The sequence below is a fragment of the Rattus norvegicus genome, chromosome 14 (genome assembly GCF_021556685.1).
Source record: "Rattus norvegicus strain SHRSP/BbbUtx chromosome 14, alternate assembly SHRSP_T2T, whole genome shotgun sequence".
Classification (NCBI taxonomy): Eukaryota; Metazoa; Chordata; class Mammalia; order Rodentia; family Muridae; genus Rattus; species Rattus norvegicus.
In genome coordinates, this window is record NC_141547.1 from 107422789 (window position 1) to 107446568 (window position 23780).

Here is a 23780-nt window from a genome sequence, read left to right on the forward strand (position 1 = left end):
TAAGGAGGTGTGGCCTTGTTGGAGTAGGTGTGCCACTGTGGGTATGGGCTTGAGACTCTCACCCTAGCTGCCTGAAAGTGAGTCTTCCACTAGCAGCCTTCAGATGAAGATATAGAACTTTCAGGTCCTCTTGTACCACACCTGCCTGGACAATGCCGTGCTCTTGCCTTCAAAGTAATGGACTGAACCTCTGAACCTGTAAGCCAGCCCCAATTAAATGTTGTCCTTATAAGAGTAGCCTTGGTCATGGTGTCTGTTCACAGCAATAAAACCCTAACTAAGACAGTTGACAAAACGCAAATGATGTCTGTAGGTGGGTTGACTGTGACTTTTCCTATTTCTTGGGGTGTTAAACTGTGATTATGTAATTGGTTCAACATTTGGGGTTGTTGAGTGAAGGCTAGAGTGTACTATTTTTGCATGTCTGAGACTTTTCATAATAAAAAGATAAAAGTAAAATGTATCTGATTCATAAAGCCTTTGCATACATGTCACAAATATACTAATACAGGTATTAGTAATAGGCATATTTTACATAAAACTTTGCTTTTTCTGGTTTTAAAGAAACGTAGTTGTCTTTGGGCTTGGGCTTACTTTCCTGTGATGTGGTTCCTACACCAAGAAGGGCAGGCTCCTTTGCAAATATGGAACAACTTATAGTGCCTCCCTCTGCAAAATAGAGAAAAGAGCTGAAATCAGCCAGCAGCCATGTACACTTGCTCCTTCTGTGGCAAGACCAAGAGGAAGAGAGGAGCCACTGGCATCTGGCACTGTGGTTCCTACCTGGAAATAATGGCTGACAGGGCCTGAATCTACACTTCTGCAGCCACAGTCAAGTCTGCCACCAGAAGACTGAAGGACCTGAAAGACCAGAAGCACTACTGCTTGAGGCTTGTCTAGTCTTCAATAAGTGAATTAACTTACACAATAACAACACAACAACAAACATGGGGGTGTCTTACTCAGTCTTTTTTTTTTTTTTTTTTTGGTCTTTGCTCAAAAATAGAGGTAGGTTCTTTTTTCCATATTGGCTCATTGCACAGTGGCCCTGCTTGCTTCCTCTCCATAAACCTGGGCCTCAGGCAGTCTATATCTTTGTTGTACTCCTTCATGCTTGGTCAAAGAAAATCAGATCACATATGGACTTGTGACCCAAACTGTGCATGTCAAATTCTTCCTACCAGAAACTTGAAATTGGAACTACACTTATTGAGAGTGAGATCGCTCTCAGTGAAGGAAAGTTAAAACCAAAAATTAGGAGTAACCGGACGAATGGGTCCTACACAAGAAGTGAGGATTAAATAGAAGAGTGAAGAGGCAGCAGGAGAGGATCTGTGAACTGATCACAAATTTTTCCATAATCCATGCCTCACACATGTCTGTGTACCGATCCCATTTTTAACATGATCCCTGCCTGTGGTATTTGTGTTGGAATCCCATAGACACTTTGTTTCTCTGCAGTGCTGGGAGAGGAGTGAACCCAAGGGCTTCCTGCTCATCAGGCAAGTAGTCTGAGATCTACATTATAGTCTACTTTAAACACATTTGAGTTTGCTTTCCACGAACTAGACACCGCCAGAGAAGTAGCAAAAGCAGGAGTAAATTGCAGGGCCTTCTCTTCAGAGCTGGAAGGGATGGAGGGTGGGTGTTCATGACTCTGAGAACTTGAGAACTTGTCCCAGTATTATGAAGCTAGGTGAGAAACAGAGGAGTGGCATCTAGTCACTGCTCCACCAGATCAGGTCACTTTCTGATACGTGCAAACAAGGCTCTAGCTAACAAGCCAGATACGTTATGGAAGAACATATCTTATGTTTTGCATGATAACACATCTGGATTTTTTTTTAAAAAATGGATGTATAGTAATAAATACAACATACTGCAACAGCTCACAGAGCTCTGCTCTTAAATCTCTAGATATTCTTTAGTTTTATGTACAAGACCACATTGCCCAGAGAATCCTTCTACATTCTTCATCGTTTCTCCATGCAGTTTTTTGCTCAGGGTAAATTCTCACAAATTCTAGATCAGAAAAATGCTCACTTAGAACAAAACTCCATAGAATGGGAGGTTTTAAATTATGGGAAAATTGCATGAACACATGAAATAACATTTCACTGAAACTTTGCTTTCTATTATGAGAGTAAGCTTTGTGGGAAAACTGGGCTGAGATGTGATCATAACCCTCGTGAACAGGATCAGTGCTACAAAAGCTTGCTTTCTCCAAGAGCTGTGGATAAACCCTCCCCTCATGTATGCTAGGCTGATGCTTTATCTCTCCTCTTGACTCTTTCACCAAGAGCTTGCTTCTTTCTGCTTTCTACCTGGTGAAAAACTGAGAGGTTGGCAATCTGAAACCCAGAAGTCCTTCCCAGTCTTGCCATACTGGAGCTTTCATCGGTAACCTCTGAAAGTGGGAGAAAAAAAAAAAAACCTCCATTGTTCACAAGCTATCAAATTTGTGCTAAATTTTATAGAAGCCCACACTAAGAAAATAACATCTCCTGTTACACCCTTTTACCATTCATTTTTCTTTCTTTTCCTCCTCTTCCTCCTACTCCCTCTTCTTGCACTAATAATAATATCCTGTCTTAGGGTTTGTATTGCTGTGAAGAGACAACATGACCGTGAAAATTCTTATAATGGAAAGCATTTAAGTGGAGGTGCCTAACAGTTTACAGTTTACAGTTGGCAGGAAGCATGGCGGCACACAGGCAGACATGGTGCTGGAGAGGGAGCTGAGAGTTCTACATCTGGGTCCACAGGCAGCAGGAAGAGAGTGCCACTGGGCTGGGCTTGAGCATTTGAAACCTCAAAGCCCGCCCCCAGTGACACTCTTCATCCAATTAGTGACATTTTCATTCAAACTACCACCTACACATATATTCACTTTTTTCTTCCTTTTTGTTTTTTAACACAAAGAATAGTGTTCTATAAGTATTCTTTTACACTTTGCTTTTCACAGGTAGTAATAATATTTTGTGGAACTTTCTGTGTTCGTTCGGGGAGGTCTGATTCTCCTTTTCAGTTCTGCAGTATTTCTTTCTGTTGCTGTACAGCTGTTTCATTATACCACCGGTAGTTATTTTTAAATTATATACAGCGTGGGGTTAAAGAGATAGTGGAATGACTAAAGAGCACACATGCTTGTCTTAGTCACTGTTCTAATGCTTTAAAGAGACACCATGGCCAAGGCAACTCTTATAAAAGAATTTAATTGACAGCTTGATTGATTATGGTTTCAGAGATTTAGTCCACTGTCATCATGACTTGATGCATGGCTGCAGGCATGGCAGGCATGCTGCTAGAGACATAGTAGAGGAGACACTGGGCCTGACATGTGCTTTAGAAACCTCAAAGCCCACCCATAGTGACACTCTTCCTCCAAGTCTATACCTCCTAATCCTTCTCAATCCTCCCCACTCCCTGGTCTTACCTAGCAGTAAAATTACTTTATGTAGGGTATATCCATTATATTTTCATATATGCTGCTATACAGTCTTGGGAAGCATCAACGGACTGTCCCACCAGCAGTGTGGAATATACATTGATTGGCATCTCATTATTGGTATATCCATTTAACTTTCAGATGTGTAATACTATTCGCTGTCCTTTCAGTTTGAATTTTCCAGGTAACTAATGAAGCTTAATAACTTTTCTTATGGTCCTTGATCATTTTTGTGGAGAAACCTTGTTGCTCAGGTTGAAGTCTGACATTACCAGAAAGTCTCAAGCTCTGTGCAAAATGGCAGACTCCCTTTGTCCACAGGGCTTCTCCTTCTCTGAACTTGAAACCCCCATACCCTCTACCTTGTCACATGGCCTTGGTTAGATTACAGCTTCAGCTTCCTTTCTCCTGATAAGAACCTGTTCAGCAAGCACTTTAGATTCCTGGAATGCCTCCCCATGCTAATGAGGCATCTCAATTAGCCTTCAGTCAATGATCCTTGCCTACCCTGGATATTCCTACCAGTTTCCCCAAAACTATATAACCTTTGATTCACTCCAATTAAAGTTGATCTGTCTCCCTGATGCTGGTCCCAGAATGTGTTATCATTTCTGTTTATACTGACTAGCTATCTGACACCCTGTTCATCAACTCTGCTCCCTTCAACCTCATGGATTGATGGCCAACAATGCAGGGGGAGATGGGAGACCCACAATTTTGATATCTTCTTTTATGAATTATTTATTGAAATATTTTCCCATTATCTGATTAACTATCCCACTTATCAGCATTTAAATGCATGTGGTACCTTCCTTCATCTTTAAAATCATGAATGTACCATCTCCAGTTTTTCTCATGCCTGGAAGGATACACACCTTTTTTCATTTTCAAGGACTCTTGGGATAGCATTGAAGCCAACTGGAAAATGTAACCTAGCCTTCTCATTTAAGAATCCCTGATCAGCTCTGAAAAGTCTTTCAGTTTGCAAGGTAAAATATTCACATTTCAGGGACTGGGTGGAGTACCTGTTTGTAGAACCATTATTCTGCCTACAACATATATGTAGACATGGTAGAATCTATTTGGGACTTATATTTCTTTGTAAGAGGTTTACACTGTAAGGGTCCATGATTCTTCGAATAATGATACGCAGGACTCAAATAGTATGTAAATGCAAAGAGTGTTTTATTCTTCAGAAGTCTAGCATGCTGGGGTCTCCCATTACCAGAATAGAGAGACAACCAAGTGACCTTGCAGGTATAATTTAAAGCACTTTAGGGAAGTCTGGGGTAGGTGACCTCTATGTTAATCTATTGGGTCTATCTCTACAGATATTCCATTACTGGGCTGTGGAGGCTGCAAACTCGCTGGGAAGGTCTGGGAACTGTTACTGAGGAAGTAACTGAGGAAGTCTGGAAACTGCTGTTGACCCATTGTCCTTGCCTCAGGCCAGGTGGCAGGGCAGCTTCTGAGGCCTGGACTTGCCTGGAATTGCCCAGCTCTTGGAGACAGAGATATAGGCCTGGTCTCCCTATCTGCCGATTTGAAGCCTGTCGTGGAATCAGCCTAGCCTTCTCAACACTAATAACTTGTTTTTTGAGACAGTGCCTTGCTATGTATCCTAGGATGACTTGAAATACATTGCATAGAGCAGGCTGCCTCCCAACTCTAAGCCCTCCTGACTGGGCTTCCCAAGTATTGAAGATATTGGTACATTACTGGTAAGTCCTACTGTGCATGACTAATACATTTCTTTAATCCATAAAAGACTATTCAAGATTTTTTATTTCCTATGTCAGCTATGAAATTTCCTCTACACTTTGACCATTTCATCTAAATTGAATGCTAGGTCATTCATAAAACTCTTGTGGTTTGAGGTTGGAAGGATGGTTCATGAGTTAAGAGCCCTTACTGTGTTCAGATTCCTGAACCGAATTTTGGTTCATAGCACACACATTGTAGGGCACACAACTGCCCGTAACCCCAGCTCTGGGGCATTCTGACATCCTCTTCTGACCTATTTCTGAACACTGCATTCACTCACACAGACACATTCACATAAATTAAAACTGTATAAGTCTTCTTTTACAAGACAGACTCATTAATAACATCCCACATCCTCTAAAAGCAGCCAGTGCTCTTAAGCACTAAGCCATCTCTCCAGCCCTATCTTGATTTTTGAGATAACATATCACTAAGCCTGGGCTCTCATAAAATTTAAGACAAAGTAGAGGCTGACCTTTAACTCCTTGACCCCTTTCTTCCATCTACTGAATCCTGGAATTATAGGAGTGCACTACCATCCTCAACTCATACCACGTTAGCGAGGAAAGAAAAAGCTTCATTTGTGTTCTGCTACCCTATAGAATAAGTTCATGATGTTTGGCTTTTCTTTTTATGTTAACTCCAACTTTCATTTCTTACTATTGTCCACCTTTGATAACTCCATGTCCATGTGTGAGACATGTAAAGCAGCTCAGCGCTGCTCAGTGCACTGTGTCCTTCTATGCTTTCCTTCTGTTTTTATTTCACCTTCCCTTCCCATAAAACACTGGATTTTCATGTGAGGGGTGGCCTGACAGTAATACTATTCTTGGCTTTTCATTAAACGTGAAGCTTGCTAATCCTGCTAGAGCACACAACACCACACTTTCTAGTGTGTGCTCCATGCGGGTTCACATATAAAAATATAAGTATGTTAATCTTAAACTGTCCTGTTCCTGGATCCTGACTTACAGTAAATGTTCACATCATGTGTTCTGCGAATGAACAAGGGAAAGAAGCCCAGCAAGTCCTTGTATTGTTCTGACACCTTGCTTAAAACACTAGGCTGACGTTACAGTTGAAGCATGTGGACATGCTATCTACAGGTTCGGAAAAAGCTACCCTAATAAAAGATCACTTGTGGATTTCCTGGAATATCTTGTTAAGTTTTAATTTCCTTATGACTTCTTATTGGTCAGCATAATAGAAGGTGGTGATGCTTTAGTGCAGATACACGATACTAGGTTGCTTGGAGTTTTTCAGAAATGTAATACCAGGCCATTTAATTTTGAAAACAGGTGGAATTCCACTTTCCTGCCTCTCTGGAGACAGAGATGATCTATAATCTGTGTATTCAGTCTATTCAATAGCCAGTCCCAGTCTCTGTTAGGCCTGTTTGCTGAAGTTAGTTTTAGAGGGTACAGAGAAAGAAGAGGGATGTATTCCTTTCACAGTTCCACAATGCTCACACCGAATGTCTAAAAACATGTGATGTATATAATGAAAAGTAGACAAAGACTATATTTTTTCAAGGTGATCATTGCTCTACCATCTGCCAGATTTGCAGTTGGTTAAAAAAGAAAGAAAAGAATTACTTTGGCAGGATTTACTCTTACAAAAAAAAATGTTGATTTTTGCCAGTTCTATGTAATTTGATATGCCTGTTGCAAATTGAGTTAGAGGAAAATGCTTTCACATTGCACTCCAGGAAAAATATGACTATTGTCCTTATGACCCTTGGTGTGTGTGTGTGTGTGTGTGTGTGTGTGTGTGTGTGTGTGTGTGTGTGTGTGTGGTATGTTAGGTAGGACCCTAGTAAACAAAGGAGACTGAGATAGCTCATTAGCCAATTCAGAATAACTATATTTAAGATCCATCTGTGGCCATCATTGTGTCATTGATACACTATAACATATCTTAAAACAAAAGCAGGTGTTGAGCCTTAGCATTAAAAATAGTCTGCCTTCTGGAGTCAAAATGTATCTGGTGCAGAAGCCGGCAGCCTGTTTACTGTACATTTCCACATACAAAGGAAACTTTGTATACATTTTTGAAAGGTAAATTTTTTCTCATAAAATTTTTCTTCCTCATTTAGGAATATAAACCCTTCACAAAATTGACTTTAAAACTTGAATTTAGTCAATGATTAGAGAAAAATAAGTGAATTTGCTGGCAGATATTGTCAATCTCAGTAAATATTCCAGTTATCTAATATGTTGCAGGCAGACGTTTGAAAAGACTGGTTGATTTTATCAAATATAAGTAGAGGATGGGCTGGACATATAGTTCAGTGATTAAAAACAACGACTCTTCTTTCAGAGGACTCAAATTCCATTCCTAGGACCAACATGGCAGCTTACAACCATCTGTACCTCCAATCCCAGGGAATCCTGCCCTTTGACAGAACCAGCGGGGATGCAGACAGTCCTTAGACATAAATGAAGGCAAAATATCCATACACATTTTAAAAAGTTTCTAAAAAATGTAACTAAAGATATAAATTCCAGGCTCCAATCTCTTACTGATATTTTTCTTTTATTACAGGGAACAGTGAATGACTTCAAGTGGGTATACCTTCTAAATGAGTGCTTAAGAGTGGGTTTTAGCAAACTTGGTCTCTGTGTGGCTAGTTTTTCCTGCATATGGGAACACAGATAAGAGAGTCATAAGCAATATAACATATTCACATTAACATTATTTTGAACTATATTTGATGTACTTGAATCATGGAATTCAGCTTCCAAGCAACTCTGAAAAATAACTATGAAATATTGTTGAGGGTTAATTTAGTTTTTGCAGGGTATTTGATCACATTGTGAAAACTGAGATTGTGTTATTTACTGGAAAAGCCTATCTTTAGTTGTGGTGTGGTTCACCCTTAACCTTAGCACCCATTTTTAATCCAAGAGCTTCCTGCTTGAATATTGTAATGAGATTAAATAACATTCACCACAGGTCAAGAGATGGAGCAAGTGACTAGTTGACAGGAAGTGAACATAGGAATATTAAGAAAAAGACATAGAGAGTAGGAGGAAGTTGGGAGGACAGACAGATGTGCAGGAAGTAGAAGGGAGGGACATTCAGTTTGAAGGAGGGTTTTCAAGACAGGATGAGAGAAGGACCTTTCATCTGGGGCCTCACTGTGGAGGAAGGGCAGTTGGGTGCTTTCTCTCTGCCTCTCTGATATAGCATCTGGCTCCCAAGTCTTCATTGGTAAGATTGAACAATTGGAATTTTCTTAAACACACACGCACGCACGCGCGCGCGCGCACGCACGCACACACACACACACACACACACACACACACACACACACACAGACACAGAGTTATTTGTAAAGTTAACTGGTTGTTTAGGGAATCAAGTCGACCCTGTTTGTTTTCTTTGCATTTAATGCATTCAAATAAGTTAGAAGTTGGCAATCTATTTCATGGAGACCAAACCCTGACCCACCCTGTCTATGGTAAGTAGAGTTTAGCAATTCCTATTTCTCAATGTTGTAGTTGACAGAGTTGGGCCTTGTGTTCCAGAGAGCCCCAAGTAATTACTATACGGCCTTTTACAAAGGAAGGGTGTCAACCTCTGAACCAATGGAATGAATGATCTGTTATTATTTCCTTTCTCCTTATTTAGATTCAATCCTTTCTGCATCTTTTATGGTGAATGTATGTGTCTTGCACACATGTGGTCATAGTGAGAGGTGACTAGTAGCCAAAACCAGGCTGCCCTGACAAAAAGAGTTCACAATCTCAATTTTACTTTACACTCAGAGGACACATTTCTATAAGGCTTACTATTCAAATTTAACATGATTGTGGGAATTTGCATCTGCTGTTTTACAGTTTTCTCACCAGGAGCTGGGGAGATGATGGCTTGGTGGGTAAAGGCATGTGACACTAAGGCTGATGACTTAAGTTTGACTTGAGGAGCTCACATGGTGGAAGGAGAGAACTGGTTCCTGCAGGTTGTTCTCTAACTTCTACATGCACACAGCTAGTGCACACCCGCATTCACTCATGCTGACACACACACACAAAGAAGCAAATGTAATTCAACATTAAAAATGTTTATCATGAATTCTACACACATAATTGCTTACAAGATGGTATTAAAAATCCCATTTATTGGATAATTCAAACTGAGAAGCATGATCTAATTTAGATCATCCCTGTATTTTCCAATGATCTCCTGAGAATAGTGCAATTCATTTAAATATTATAGAAAATTACAGGGTATATCAATCTGAGAATAGAATTATACATTCTTTGTTTGCTTCTTAGTATATTACTGCTTTATTTACAGTTATAAAAATAAAACATTATTCTGATAACAAACTACATTAACTTGAGGAGAGGCCATGCGGCATTGGCGGCAGGAAACAGTGATGGCAGGAGGAACAGCCTCATGTGAGTAGCCAGTACTTGCACTTGAGGATATGCTGATATCTAGGTCATGCTGCGCCAAGGAATACCTCTAGGTTCACGGCCCTGCCACAGCAGGGGTCTGTGTGGATGTCCATGGCCCATGTTAGCATCAAAGGCCATGTAGATATTTGTTCTGGGCTGCCTCCTGGTGTCATGTTAGTGTCTGAGGGCTGAGCTGAGCTGACCCTACCCCTCGCCTTGGCAGCACAGGCGAGCTGGCAGGCTGACCAATTCATCTACCACCCACACCCAGATCCAGGGCTCTGAGTTGGTTCAACCCAAGTATGAACTGCTGAAGCCTGTGCAGGGGCCAGTCCTGCAGATCCTGAGTTGAAGGATCTCCATGACACAGGGCAACAGCAGGATATCTGAGAATAGTCCCAGTGGGGATCCAGTATTGAGAGTGTAGCAGAAGCAGACACCATGAACCAGACCAATGACTCATTGCAATGAACATTTGCAAGTAAAGCTCTGTGGACAAAAGGGTTTACTGTGTGACACATCGTGATATACTGTAGTTTCCATGGAGAGTATTTTTTTCTTTCCAAGGGGAAATTGCAAGGGCAACATCTGGGAGATGAGTGGGATTAGGGTGCATGCTGTAAAATTCACAAAGAATCAATACAAAATTTAAAAAGTAGAATAACTTTAAATATATAAAGCACAGCTCAATTAACAGAATATTTTATATTACTAGTTTATTTTTAGAAATTAAAAAATAATCTTTAGTTTACAGAAGTATTGGGTTAAAACTGAATCTGAAAACTTCTTAATATTTTAAGAAAATAACCGACTGGTGTGTATGAATTAAAATTTAGAAAATCATTCACTTCAAATTTTTAAGGTTTTATCTGAATTTTAATTCTTTTAACAGTAGACCATCAAGTAAACCATTACTTATTATAGTATGAAGTCTGTGTCTCCTTATTGTTACAGCTGGTCAACTAAGGAATGAAATGTCTTCAGATGTCCTTATTTGTAATATTTATTTAAAAAAAATAATGTGTGCATGTATGTGTCTGTCTTTCTCTCTGTGTGTCCATATGTCTGTGTGTTTGTATGCTGCATGTGTTCAGTGTTCACAAAGGTCAGAAGAAACTCAGATCCCCTGACACTAGACTTGCAGGTGTTGGTCCTGAGAACCAAACGTGGGCTCCCTAGAAAAGCAGGAAGCAACCTCTGAGCCATTTCTCCAGCCCTGTAATTGTTTTTCTAAATATAGAAGTAGGGACACATTTTGATTGTGATTAAAAGTACTTATTTTAATCTACACTTATTTTTAGTGCTTTAAAGTACAAATGGTGGCTGGACAGGTGCTACATGCCTTTAATCTCAGCATTCCAAAGGCAGAGGCAGGCAAATCTCTATGAGTTTGAGGCCAGCCTATTCTACAAATAAAGCCCCAGTTCAACCAGAGCTACCTAGTGAGACCCAGTCTCAAAAAAGAAACAAAACCAAGATCTTTATGTGGAAATCTTCCCTTCCCTTCCCTTCCCTTCCCTTCCCTTCCCTTCCCTTCCCTTCCCTTCCCTTCCCTTCCCTTCCCTTCCCTTCCCTTCCCTTCTTCTTCCCTTCCCTTCCCTTCCCTTCCTCTTCCGTCCCCTCCCCTCCCCTCCCATCCCCTCTCCTCTCCTCTCTTCTCTTTCCTCCTTTCCCTCTCCCCTCCTCCATCCCTTTCTTCTTCCATTGTTCCTTTCCTCCCTCCCTTTGCTCCTTTTTTCTTTCCTTCCTCCCTCTTTCTTCCTTCTTTTAAGGGGCTGGGAAGATGGCTTAGCAGCTAAGAATGCTTGCTGCTCTTGCAGAGGACCTGAGTTTGTTTTCCAGCATTTGTGTTGGGAAGCTTTCAACTGTTAGCGACTCCAGTTCTAGGGGACCGGATGCCTCCTTGGGCAGCACATGCACACAATACACAGACATACATTCATGCACACACACATTCATTAAACACAAAAATATTAAAAAGATAAAAACATTATTTAAGCTGTTTTAATCCTATGTGTATTCCTGGCATTCTAAAAATCCTTCTGGAAAGTTAGAAATAATAAATTTAAATGGGGACTGTAATAGACGGAGATACTGTCAGTTACTTCAAAGATTACATGGTAGTTATGCATGCATTTAAGGTTTTAGTTAGAAAAAAATTGCAAATACTTGAGTAAAGGCTTTCTTGAGGGACTTTGTTTTAATGAATTCAGTGTCCTGGGGCAAATCATTTAGTCCTCTAAATTTACTTGTAAGCAGTAATCTCTAGCTAATGTCTCTTTAAGGTTATCAGCTAGTTACAGGAGCTTTGAGAAGTCACTGTGCTAAGAGCTCGTTATGATGCAGACCTTAAATAGCTCCCAAAGGCCCATGTGCTAGAGGACTGGTTGCCAGGTTATTCTGCTCTTAAGAAACAGTGGAACCTAGGGCCTGTGAGATGGATTAGCAAGGAGAGCACTTGCAGTCAAGCCTCACATCGAATTCTATCTTTCCAAGACTCACATGGTGGAAGGAGGTAACCCATTTGTCCTCTAATACACGCACGCGCCTACACCAGAACCACACAACTATAGAAGAGAACCATTTCCTCATTTTCAGTGGGCCTTCTCGGGTATTGTGTCCCTGAGACAGAAAAAAACAACTGACATAAAAGTGGTAATTGTTAGGATTATTTTCCTCTTCCTCCTCCTTCCTTGTTTTGATTTTTGTTTTTTTTGCAACAAGGCTTTCCTATGTAACCCAGAATGGTCTGGGACTTGCTATGTAGTCCAGGCTGGATAGATGCTCTGATGGAGACACCTATTGCTGAAAAGCAAGATTTAGGGGTGCAAAGGTAAGCAAAGTGGAGCCACTTAGGAGAAGGGCATGAGCCATTCGTGTGCCAAACACATGCCATTCAGAGCAATTTACAGTAACCAGCGGGGGTTAGTTACTGTACTGGCTGGTTTGGTGTGTCAACTTGGCACAAGCTGAAGTTATCACAGAGAAAGGAGCCTCAGTTGAGGAAATGCCTCCATGAAACCCAACTAGTGATCGAGGAGGCCAGCCCATGCCATCCCTGGTCTGGTGGTCTTGGCTTCTATAAGAGAGCAAGCTGAGCAAGCCAGGGGAAGCAAGCCAGTAAGTAACATCCCCCCATGGCCTCTGCATCAGCTCCTGCTTCCTGACCTGCTTGAGTTCCAGTCCTGACTTCCTTTGGTGATGAACAGCAATGTGGAAGTGTAAGCTGAATAAACCCTTTCCTCCCCGACTTGCATCTTGGTCATGATGTTTGTGCAGGAATAGAAATCCTGACTAAGACAGTTACTATGTGACTGCAAAGTGGAGTGCTTCATTTTGCCCGTGGTTGACTACTTTTGGGAGAGGAGACATTTGATCTCAGAGGCTGGACAGGAGTTTCCCTGGCTAACAGGCAGTGAAGGGCAGACTGGAGCATGTCTAGTGGCACCGGTGCATGAGATGTTATATTGAATTTGAGACTGTTTGCTTTGGAACATAGAATTAGGGTGTTTGGGAAGAACAGCTGGCGCTGGATTGAGAGGACTGCTTATTTCTTCTCTGCCATTTTTTGTCGAAGCGATACGCTCTTTCGTCTACAGATGTGCGGTGGATATGAAGCCAGGGCGTGTATTTTACAATTGAGGGAACTGATGCTCAAAGAAGTTAGATAATGTGGCTAATTTTGATCTTTCTCTTTCAAAAATTGAGTTGAAAAGTTAAAAAAACATATCCCATATATGTTGTTGGTTGAGCCTGAAAACTTGTTTCTTACATCAAAGGACTCTTTGAAAAGTCTACAAGAGCCCTATTTCCCCCTCTTCTTCTGTTCTCTTTCCCTCTTTCCTTACCTCTCTCTTCTATCTTCTCTCTTATTCTCTTTTCTGTTATTATTATTATGTTTTTGCCTCTTCCTCTTGCTCACTTTTTTACTCTCTTTCATAGGTCTTAACATGCCGTCAAAGATGGCTATAAACTCACTCTTGGACTCATGTGATCTTGTTGCCTTAACTCTCAGAATGCTGAGACCACAGATGTGTGCTGTAAGCCCAACTTGAGAATGAGTTTGTTGATGATACAAACATTCCTTTCATGAGGAAATGACACTGTTTTGTTTTAGAAAACTTTATTGAGATGTAATTTATATCCCATGCAATTCATCCATTTAAGTTCCACACCCCAGGGGCTTTTAAACATACTTGTAGAGTTACATGTCTACTCCTCAAATTGATTTTCTGATATTTTCTTTTTCTCAGAAGAAATCCTGTACTTTCCTCCCCTAAACACGCCTCTTCCAGCCCTGGATAGCCTCATTAAGCCTCTCTAGTGCTGTCTTCTGGACATTTTCTCATTTTCATACAATATAGTCACCCAATCCCTGTGACTGACTTTTCACTTAGCACAACACTTTCCAGGTTCATCTATAGTACAATGCCTCTCAGCGCCTCATTTTATTTATTTACCAAAAGATTTGTTTCATTCACATATTCAGTTGACATTTCAGATATCTCTACTCTGTAGAGAGTATTAAATAATGGTGATATTCTACTTCTTATGAAAGTGATTATTTCTTCAAATCTGGTTTTTTTTTTTTTTTTTGGTTCTTTTTTTCGGAGCTGGGGACCGAACCCAGGGCCTTGCGCTTCCTAGGCAAGCGCTCTACCACTGAGCTAAATCCCCAACCCCTCAAATCTGTTTTTAAAAGTATTTGTTTTCAAGTTTGGGAGCAAAGTCTGTTACTTCCTGCCATATAGATCAGAATGTGCATTGGTGGTAGTAGGTATAGGATCTCCTGGTCTATGGCTTGTGTTATAGATATGTCAAATGTGATGGGGGACTCAAGTCGTGGTACATAAGATAAAACTTTCTGTAGTGACTTTTCAATGGCACACTTCTAGTATTATGTGAAGAGAGCTGGTCAGATTCTAACCAGATGACGTTTTTTCTAATGTCTTTTCCTGTTGGATTTAACATTCTGAGAAAGGATAGATGGAAAATGTCTTCAAAATACAAAACCAAAAGAACTTTAAAGAACTTTGAGAAATCTTTTCCTAATTGGAAGGAGGATTTTTGAATTTCATCTTACAGGACGTTGCAATGCAAAGGCCATTAAGTGGTGCATAATGCACAGTCTGCCTTTTGCCAGACAGAGAAGTTTCCTGATTGCACTCTTGAGATATTATAAAACATTTCTAAGGCTGCTTCTAAACTAGAGAATTATAAATTGGTAGGTTTTCAAATAAGTTCCTGCAGACCTCAGTCTGGTCTAAAGTTTCCTGTTTTTACAATTAATTCCTCATGTTTCTTTGTGTGTGTGTGTGTGTGTGTGTGTGTGTGTGTGTGTGTGTGTGTGTGTCCTAAAGATAGACCAGGAAGCATCTGGGCCATCTGGTTCGAAAGGGGAATCCAGATTTCTGTGAGGGATGGGTTGGATACTAATTGTAAACTGGATAAACAATGCTAAGTTAATGTAATGCTCCTGTTTTAATTCTTCAGTCAACACTGTCCAGAATGTCTTTTGCCTGATGTGCTTGGAGTTAGTTCTCTAAGAGTTTTCACTTTTAAGGGTAACAGATCCATTTGTCTCACAACAGCGCTAACACTGGTATTCGTCTCACAACAGCGCTAACACTGGTATTCGTCTCACAACAGCGCTAACACTGGTATTCGTCTCACAACAGCGCTAACACTGGTATTCGTCTCACAACAGCGCTAACACTGGTATTCGTCTCACAACAGCGCTAACACTGGTTTTCGTCTCACAACAGCGCTAACACTGGTATTCGTCTCACAACAGTGCTAACATTGGTATGGGTACTTTCATGTTGTTAGGTTTCTGAGGGATTACAAAGAAAAGTAAAAAAAAAACCCGTCAGGTTTGAGAGCTCCTAAAAGCCATGCTTCCATGTGGAAGCCACCCCTCCCTCTCTACCTCACTTGCCAATTAAAGAACTGTGATTAAGGAAGAATCAGAAAGAGCAAAGGGAAAAGACTGGTTGCAACCAGGATGACTCAGGATTTGTGGATAGGCCAGGAAAATGCAAGGCTGTGCTTTGTACCACACGAATGCAATTTAATCTGAAGCACGATGATTTTAGAAGGGCATTCGTTTCCCGATACTCCAGAAGCAAGGCATTTCTTCCTGCGACTGAACTCCATTAGAAGCTAGTGTTTCAAGTTTTTGATAAAGATTTCACATTTTGGGGAATAATGACTATAATACTGCTGCTCACAGTAGCAGACCATTTCCAATGAGCTGCCATCTCATGGATTCTTACTGGTTGTCTTGCTTTATATGTGAAGAGACTGAAGCACAGAGTGGTTCAGCAATGTGTCTAGATTCACACAGCTAGTGAGTCTTGCTCTCAGAAATCCTGGAGTCAGCCTCCAAGGAATCGTGGTGTTTAATTTAGTATACGATAAAACATGTTTACTGGTAACTTAAAATATGAGAGCTGGAGAGATGACTCAGTGGTTACTAGCTCTGGCTACTGGTGCAGAGAACAAAGATTTGATTCCCAGCATCCACATAATGGTTCATGGCTGCCTCTAACATTCGCCATCATGGCTCCATGGGATCTAGCGCCCCCTTCTGACCTCCACAGGAACCAGGCACATAAGTGGGGAACAGACTTCCATGCAAGGCAAAAATTAATACAATCAACATAAAATAAAATGTACAAAAATTAGACGTCATTAAAAATGAGTAGTCGAAGAAGATATATATGTACCTGCAGGCACAGTGTGAACATAAAATGCATTGTAATATCACAATACTATATTGTTTTTGGAGAAAGATTTTTTCTATTCCATCTTCTCCTGGGCACGGTATGGGTATGAGGAAGAATAACATTTAATTTGCTGGGGAACTGTCATATTTTGATGGACCCACTAATGTATAACATAAATGATTTTTAACAAATGTTTGTCACACAACTTGGATAATGTCTAAATATTTTCTCTTGTGGCTCTCAGTTTGGATATTTTTTCAATGACCAAAAGTCAAAAAATAATGCCTGAATCATGGTAGCTCCAGTCAGGAAATCCCACGTTGAAAGGCAGCTTTGGTTATTCACAACTCTTAAAAAATATTTCTGCTTTAGATGACTGATTTATTTATTTATTTATTTATTTATCTTAAGGAAAAGAAGGGAAAATTAAAACAACCTCTTTTTTCCGTCCCCCCCCCCACCCTCCGCCCCAAGATGTGTCTTTGCTTTTTGCTGCAGTTTTCCTAGGCCTTTTAGGGAGAGAGAAAGCATGTTTAACCGAGAAAATCAAAGTGTCCGAAAGATGCCTGCATCCCTCGTGTTTAAAAGAGATGGGTTTCGTTCCCTTTCCTTCACACATCAAAGAAGGCGCTCCGGGAGGAAATAAACCATAATCAGGCATGAGCGAGCAAGCAGACAGACCCTGTTTCTCAGTCTTGCCCATGTCCGCCCCCCTACACCCTGGCAAACGTCCGGAGCGCGGGCTCGATGCGGGCCCCCGCCGCAACTGCAGAGCCCGCGCGTCCACGCTCCGCCAGAATCTGGGCGGCGGCGGGCAGGCCGGGCGCGCGCGCGCGGGGGCGCGCTCATGCAGCGGTTTTCTTCTCCCACAATCCAGAGGCAGAGGAGCGGGAGGGCGGGGAGTCGGCGGAAGGATACCGGCGCGGAGGGAGCGGCGCGCTCGCCCGCCAGGCCGGCCGCGGGTGTGCTGCGGCACTGCGGTTCCGAGGCCGTTACCCCAGATCCTCCAGGGGGCGGCGGAGGAGGTTGGAGCGCGGCGGCGGCGGCGGCGGCGGCGGCGGAGCGCCCGGGCGTCGCCGAGGCACACGGAGGCTGGCGGGGCTCTTGCAGCCAGACGGTCAGGGACACGCCTCGGAGCTCCCGGCCCCGGGCAGAGCCAGGGTGCTGAAGCGAGCGCGAGGCCGCGGAGGGATGCTGAGCGCCCGGCGAGGGGCGAGCCGCATCTGAGGCGGTGAGGCTGCGGGCGGACGCTCCCGGCGCCCGGCGCCCGTGCCCGCCGGCGGCCGGAACGCCTAGAGCCTCTCGCCCAGGTCCAGCCCGGCCCCCTCGGCCCCCACGCTGAGCTTGAGTCCTTGGCGGCCCCTCCGCTGACCGGTTCCCCCCGGGAGCGGGACAACCTTGACGGGCTTTTTGTCTCGTGCCCCGGCCGCTCTCCACGTCCTCCTCCTCCAGATGCCTTTTTTCTGCCCCTCCTCACCGGGTGCAGACTGCCAGCGCCCGCTGCGGCTCAGCGCGGGATTCGGGCTCGTTTTCCCGGGGGGGCTGAGGAGGGAGAGTTCTTTCCCCTCTTCGATGGGATTTTCCTCCCCTGCCGAAATGGACTTTCATTGATTCCGTCTTACTTCTGCGTTTACTGACCAATTCCCTGGGCGTATTTGTGGTACTTCCTCCCCCACCCCCTCCTGAATACATAATTTGTAAAATGGAGAACGAAATCTTTACTCCCCTTCTGGAGCAGTTCATGACCAGCCCTTTGGTCACTTGGGTAAGGAAGATGTCCTTTATGGTATATTTGGCCGTGTTATTTGTGGCTACAGAGATGGAGGTGGGCGTTCACGTCGTGATAATCCTTCTGTTCTAGGTTAAAACATTTGGACCACTGGCTGCAGGAAATGGGACTAACCTGGATGAGTACGTGGCTTTGGTGGATGGGGTATTCTTGAACCAGGTCATGCTCCAAATGTAAGTGTTTTCTTCTTTCTTGGTAACTTATTTTCTTTGAAAAATTACATACTTTGAACTTAGGCTTAACGACTTAAACCCTTAATTTGGTTCTTTGGCCAGAAAAAAAAAATCAGGTGATTTAGTTGGAAGGAGTGGTATTCTTATGTGCCCATCCCATTTATCACAACCAAATAGTTATGCCTGTTAAAATCGGGAAACTTTATCTGTGACTTTGCCCATCCTGCCCGTTTTGTCATTTATTGTCTTGAGTGCTGAAATTCAAACCACATTGTGTCATCTTTGGTAATTTGCTAAAATGGAGACAGAAATCTTGTCTATGATAGGAAAAAGAATTAACAGAAGTTATGTATGTGTAAAGATGTTTCTTATTAACCTTTTTAAATATAAGAATAAATGGTTCTAAAATTGAAACTGGTTAACTAACATGTTTCAGAAGTGAAAATTTAAGTTAACATTGCGATTGCTCAGGAAGACTTCAATAGCAAACAATTTAAATATCTAAGTTTGATTAGATGGGTTATTGTGTTTTTGGTGAATTATTAAATTCTTAATATTTGAGAAATTGGTTAAAGATATTTTGAGGTTTATAAATGACTTGAGAGCTGGGTTAGTTAAATTTTTCTTTTTGAGATAGAAATGGAATATTGAAAGCATATCAGTAGATCAGAGAAATATAAATGATTCCATTTTATTGTTACTGTATTGTAGTGCAGATTCATTATGAATACTAAAGTGATTATCAATTTCTGAAGATTTAGACGTCTTTCTTAATAGAGTGTCATTACAAGAATCTTGTACTTTTTGATTTGAAGATACTCCTTTTATATATGTGAGAAATTCATGCAGTATCTATACTTGTTATTAGAGTATGTGTACTATTCTGTTAATTTTACATATACTATATTTTTTATTGGAAATTATTTTTCTTCTTAGACTTTCTATTTTAAGAGGTTTGTGCTGGTTAGGTTTTTGTCAGCTTGACACAAGGATCTTCAGGGAAAAGGAACCCTCAGTTAGAAAATGCCTTTGCCCTGTTCACCTGCAGGCAAATCCGTGGGGGCATTGTTTTTTGGTTGCATGATGTGGGGAGGCTCAACCCACTGCTGACAGTCCTGACCCTGGCAGGTGGTCTTTGGCGTGTAAGAAAGGTAGCTGAGCAAGCCAGGGGGAGCAAGATAATAAATAGCATTTCTCTGGAGTCTCAGCTTTAGTTCCTGCCTCCAGCTCCTGCTGTGAAGGTTTTTCAGTGATGAACTGTTACCTGGACATAAGAGGAAATAAACCCTCTCTCTTCCACAAGTTGCTTCTGGTCATGTGTATATCACAGGAAAAGAAAGCAAGCTAGGACAAGGTTAGAAGTCAGAAACAGAATTGTTCCAGTGCTAACCTCTGTGTCCTCAGAGGCTTGCATGCTGTTTTCATGTATGTGTGACTACAGGAAATAGTATTCTTTTATACATTTCCCAAAGAAAACTTGTACACTTGAATATGTGAGTTAGCTAAACATGTATTTTTTTTTTCTCCCATAGGAAGGAAAACAGAATGTAGACATTTTCAGGATTTGTGCATTCTTAGTAGATGTTTATGGAATTACTTTTTGTTTGAAATATCTATTTCCTAAGCAAAATGATAGGATAATTTAACTAGTTCTTAGGAATGAACCCCATTATAATACATATTCACAGTTTCCCCCTTATGTCTCTTTATTTGCTTAGTTTTAGGCAGGAACATTTGAATTTTATGTACCCAACTAGGAAAATAATTACTTTTTCACCTTAATGGTTTTTTTTAAAGAATATTTTTGATTTTTTGAAGCCTGGTACTTGAGTGAAGAGTTAAAAACACATTAGCCCTGCCTTTTTTCTGAAAAGGCATGAGGAGAAGTGGATTGGGGGTGGGGAAGTGAGGTAGGGAAGGGACCAGGCAGAGGGGGAAGGAAATGTAGTTGGGATGTGATAAATGAGAGAATAGATACAAAATTGTTTTAAAAACTACATTTTCTGTTTTCACTTTGGGGTCAGGTCACACTTTGATTTAAAAAGATATAGGTATATTTTGAAAATAGTGATGATCCAAAAGAATAGTTGCTAGGTTCTCCTTAGCCTCTTGGGAGGGTGGACCAGCTGCTTTCCAAACCTCAAGTCTACTTCTGTGTTTTCAGTTCCATCTCTCAGTTTCTCTAAAAGATTTTTTAGTGTCCTAATTCTGTTCTAAATGACCTATATAAGGGAAAGGGAAAGGAAAAGAAGTATTCTTTGCTTACTTAAATGACTAATTTGTTAAAATAAGGTCAACACAAATGTAATTTGATGACTTATTTAGTGGTAAAGCAACAGAATCCTTATTATGGTATTGTTATTTTTACATTCAGAGTCTTATTATGTATCTCTGGTTGGCCTGGAACTTGCTGTACAACAGGTCAGGCTTGCCTAGAGCTCTTAGGGAGCCGCCTGCCTCTGCCTTTCACTTTCTGTAATTAAAGCGTGCCTCACCATGTCTCACCATAATCCATTATTTTTAAGAGCTTTATTTTGCCAATTTTGAAAGTTAGACATTGGGCTGTGTAGTTTTGTTCAGTCAACTGTGTGACTTAGGTACTCTATTAAAACACCAGTTGAATTTCTGTGCCATGAAAAGATTGTTAACCTAAAGATGAACTTTAATTTTAGAAAGTTCCTAAATTTCACTTGGTGATAGAATTTGTGAGTACATTTTCATATCTAGTGTGTGAGTGTGCATATACACACACTTACTCCTTTTAGAAGTCCAGTGCGTGTATGTTAGCCTCCTTACTGTGGTTTTAAAGCTTGTTAATGTTTATTGTGGGCTTTGTTGTTGTTGTCGTTGCTGTGTTTGTGTCTTTGATTTTGAATAGTCTGTTGTGGTATTCGTTAATCTTTTATATTTAGTCCTACCCAGCATGCATTTCATATCGGGCATAGTTTACTTTATAGAAAGCTTGCCCATTACATCTTCCATGTTCAAATTTTTCAATTTTATTTCTTTAGATTTTTAAACATGGAATATAATTACAGTTGTCTTATTTCCCTTTTCTATTAATTTTATCATTTCATTACATTGATTTGGATTGACTTTTCTCAATGTGTGTTATGTTTCTCTGCTTTTGTATATTCTGATGGTTTTTATTTGGTGTCAAATATTTGAAATTCTAACTTCTTACTGGATAGTTTATTATTCCATAAAATACAGATATCTTGAGCTTTGTTCAGAGATGCATTTAAGTTACTCAGAAACAATTTTAACTTTTCAGAATTTGCATTTGTATTTTATATTATTTTTTGAGGCAGGATCTCTTTATATAGCTCTGATTTTTCTAGAATTTACTTTGTAGACCAGAATGGTCTCACAGAGATCTGCCTGCCTCTGCCTCCTAAGTACTGGGATCAAAAGCGTGTAATTACAACTGTGGCTGTAAAGATTTTAGGCAGTACCTTGTTATATGATTGAGTTACAACCCTTCCAAGTACTGTGATTGGTGGAAACAGTAACTGTTTTTGTGTTGTTATCTGAAGTAATTTGGTGCTTTCAAAGGTTTTGCATAGTTTCTTCCCACTTATGTACTGATGAGAAATTACCTCCTCTGCAGAGATGCCCTCTGCGTCCTTTTCTTGTTAGCTCTCTCCTCTGTGGCACTCTTGCCTGCGTAGTTGGCTGTATCACCTCCTAGCTTAGTTCTCTGTACTCAGCTACCTAAGTTTCTTCCTCCCTGTTGATGGACTGGGGACCTTCTAGGCAGTACGATAAGGCTGTGGTTGGGTTCCGGTTTATTTCTCATTCATCAAAGATCATGGGTTTCATTACTTCATGTCTAGTGTCTTGAAAAATGTTTTATATGTTTTCTCTTTCTGTGGCCCCCAGTTGTTTGAGGCAGGAGGTAAATGTGGTCCTTCTTGTCAGTCTATATGCTTTAATTATATTTTTTCCCTGTTAGTCTTATCTTACTGCTTTCGTATGGAACATAGACTTTTTGTTTGGTTTTATTTTCAAGACAGGGTTTCTCTGTAGCTCTGGTTGTCCTGGAACTTGTTCTGTAGACCAGGCTGGCCTTAAACTCACCAAGACCCTCCTGTTTCAGCCTCCTAAGTGCTGAGATTAAAGGATGTACCACCACTGTCCAGTAGAACATAGACTTTTTCCCCTTTGTCTACAGTTTATTTATTTTTACACTCCAGATCTTATTCCCCTCTCAGTACACCCCCCAACTGTTCTACATCCCATACCTCCTCCCTGCCCCCTGCCCCCGGACCCCCAGTGTCCACAAGGATGTCCCCACCTTCACCTCCCCACCAGACCTCTAAACTTCCTGCGGCCTCCAGTCTCTTGAAGGTTAGGTGCATCTTCTCTGACTGACCCCAGACCTGGGAGTCCTCTGCTGTATATGTGTTGGGGGCCTCATCTCAGATGGTGTGTGTTGCCTGGTTGGTGATTCAGTGTCTGAGAGATCTCAGGGGTCCAGGTTAATCAAGACTTCTGGTCCTGCTACAGGGTCACCTTCCTCCTCAGCTACCTCTCACTTTTCCCTAATTCAACCAGAGGGTCAGCAGCTTCTGTTCATTGGTTGGGTGCACACATCTGCATCTGACTCTTTCAGCTCCTGGTTGGGTCTTTTGGAGAGCAGCCATGATAGGTCCCTTTTTGTGAACGCTCCATAGCCTCAGTATTACAGGAGATTTACTATGTTTTTTTTTAATCTAAAGTATTTGTTAAGAATAAAAATATTCTATCAGTGATACTGGTGTTGCCAGTTTGAACCCAGACCCTGAAAATGAGAATGTGACTCCTTTGTGACATTTTCTATTAACCATGTCTTAGAATGTTGGATTCTGTTCATTGATGTAGAATTCATTGTATTCAGGAATAAATCCTGGATGTCATTGACTTAAAGATTTGATTCCTTGAATTAGAAACTGTAAGAATTTATGAAATTAAAGCATTCGCCATCTTTAATAACAGGAGGGAATCACTCTTCAGAGCTCTGTTATGATAAGCCAGATAGCTATTCTCTGTGCTGCAGGCATTTTCCTGCTTTAACTGAGTGAAACTGTTTTTCCTGAGTGCTGCTTATCAGATAGAAGACTTGATATCAATACAGAAGAAATAATCTTCCTGTGCTATCTCTTTTCCCTTGAGGGGAGCCGTAGTCTGAATGGCAAGTCTTGGGCTGTGGCTTTGTGTGGTTCTGTAGTCACTTGGTTTCCAGTAACTTTTATGATAATGTCCAGCATGGTGAGAGATTGTGCTCATTGCCCCACTCAGTCTGCAGTGACTTTCTCTGTGTAACACGCCCTAAACGTGAAGGCATTAGCTGCTGCACATACATCACGTTTCCTTGATGTTAGGTATAGGAAGCATTCTCTCAGGATAAACAAAAAGTAAGATCAATTCTTAATTTTTCTTCAGAAAGACTTTCTTATACGATTTATGAAACAGTTTGTTACCAACTGAGGA

At 41.2% G+C, this 23780-nt stretch overlaps 1 protein-coding gene and 1 pseudogene across 4 annotated transcripts in view; both read left to right on the forward strand.

The window, feature by feature from the left end:
• The first annotated feature begins 607 nt into the window (after positions 1-607).
• Positions 608-900, forward strand: LOC148001496 (large ribosomal subunit protein eL43 pseudogene; annotated as a pseudogene).
• Positions 901-17345: 16445 nt separating this feature from the next.
• Ccdc88a (coiled-coil and HOOK domain protein 88A) overlaps positions 17346-23780 on the forward strand; it is a 154720-nt gene continuing 148285 nt past the window's right edge. For 3 of the 4 annotated variants that reach the window (XM_087583636.1, XM_087583637.1, XM_087583635.1), the window contains exons 1-2: positions 17346-18111; positions 18208-18308. In XM_087583636.1, the coding sequence (XP_087439762.1) occupies positions 18049-18111; positions 18208-18308 (164 nt within the window). In that variant the 5' untranslated portion in view covers positions 17346-18048. 4 annotated transcript variants of the gene reach the window in all.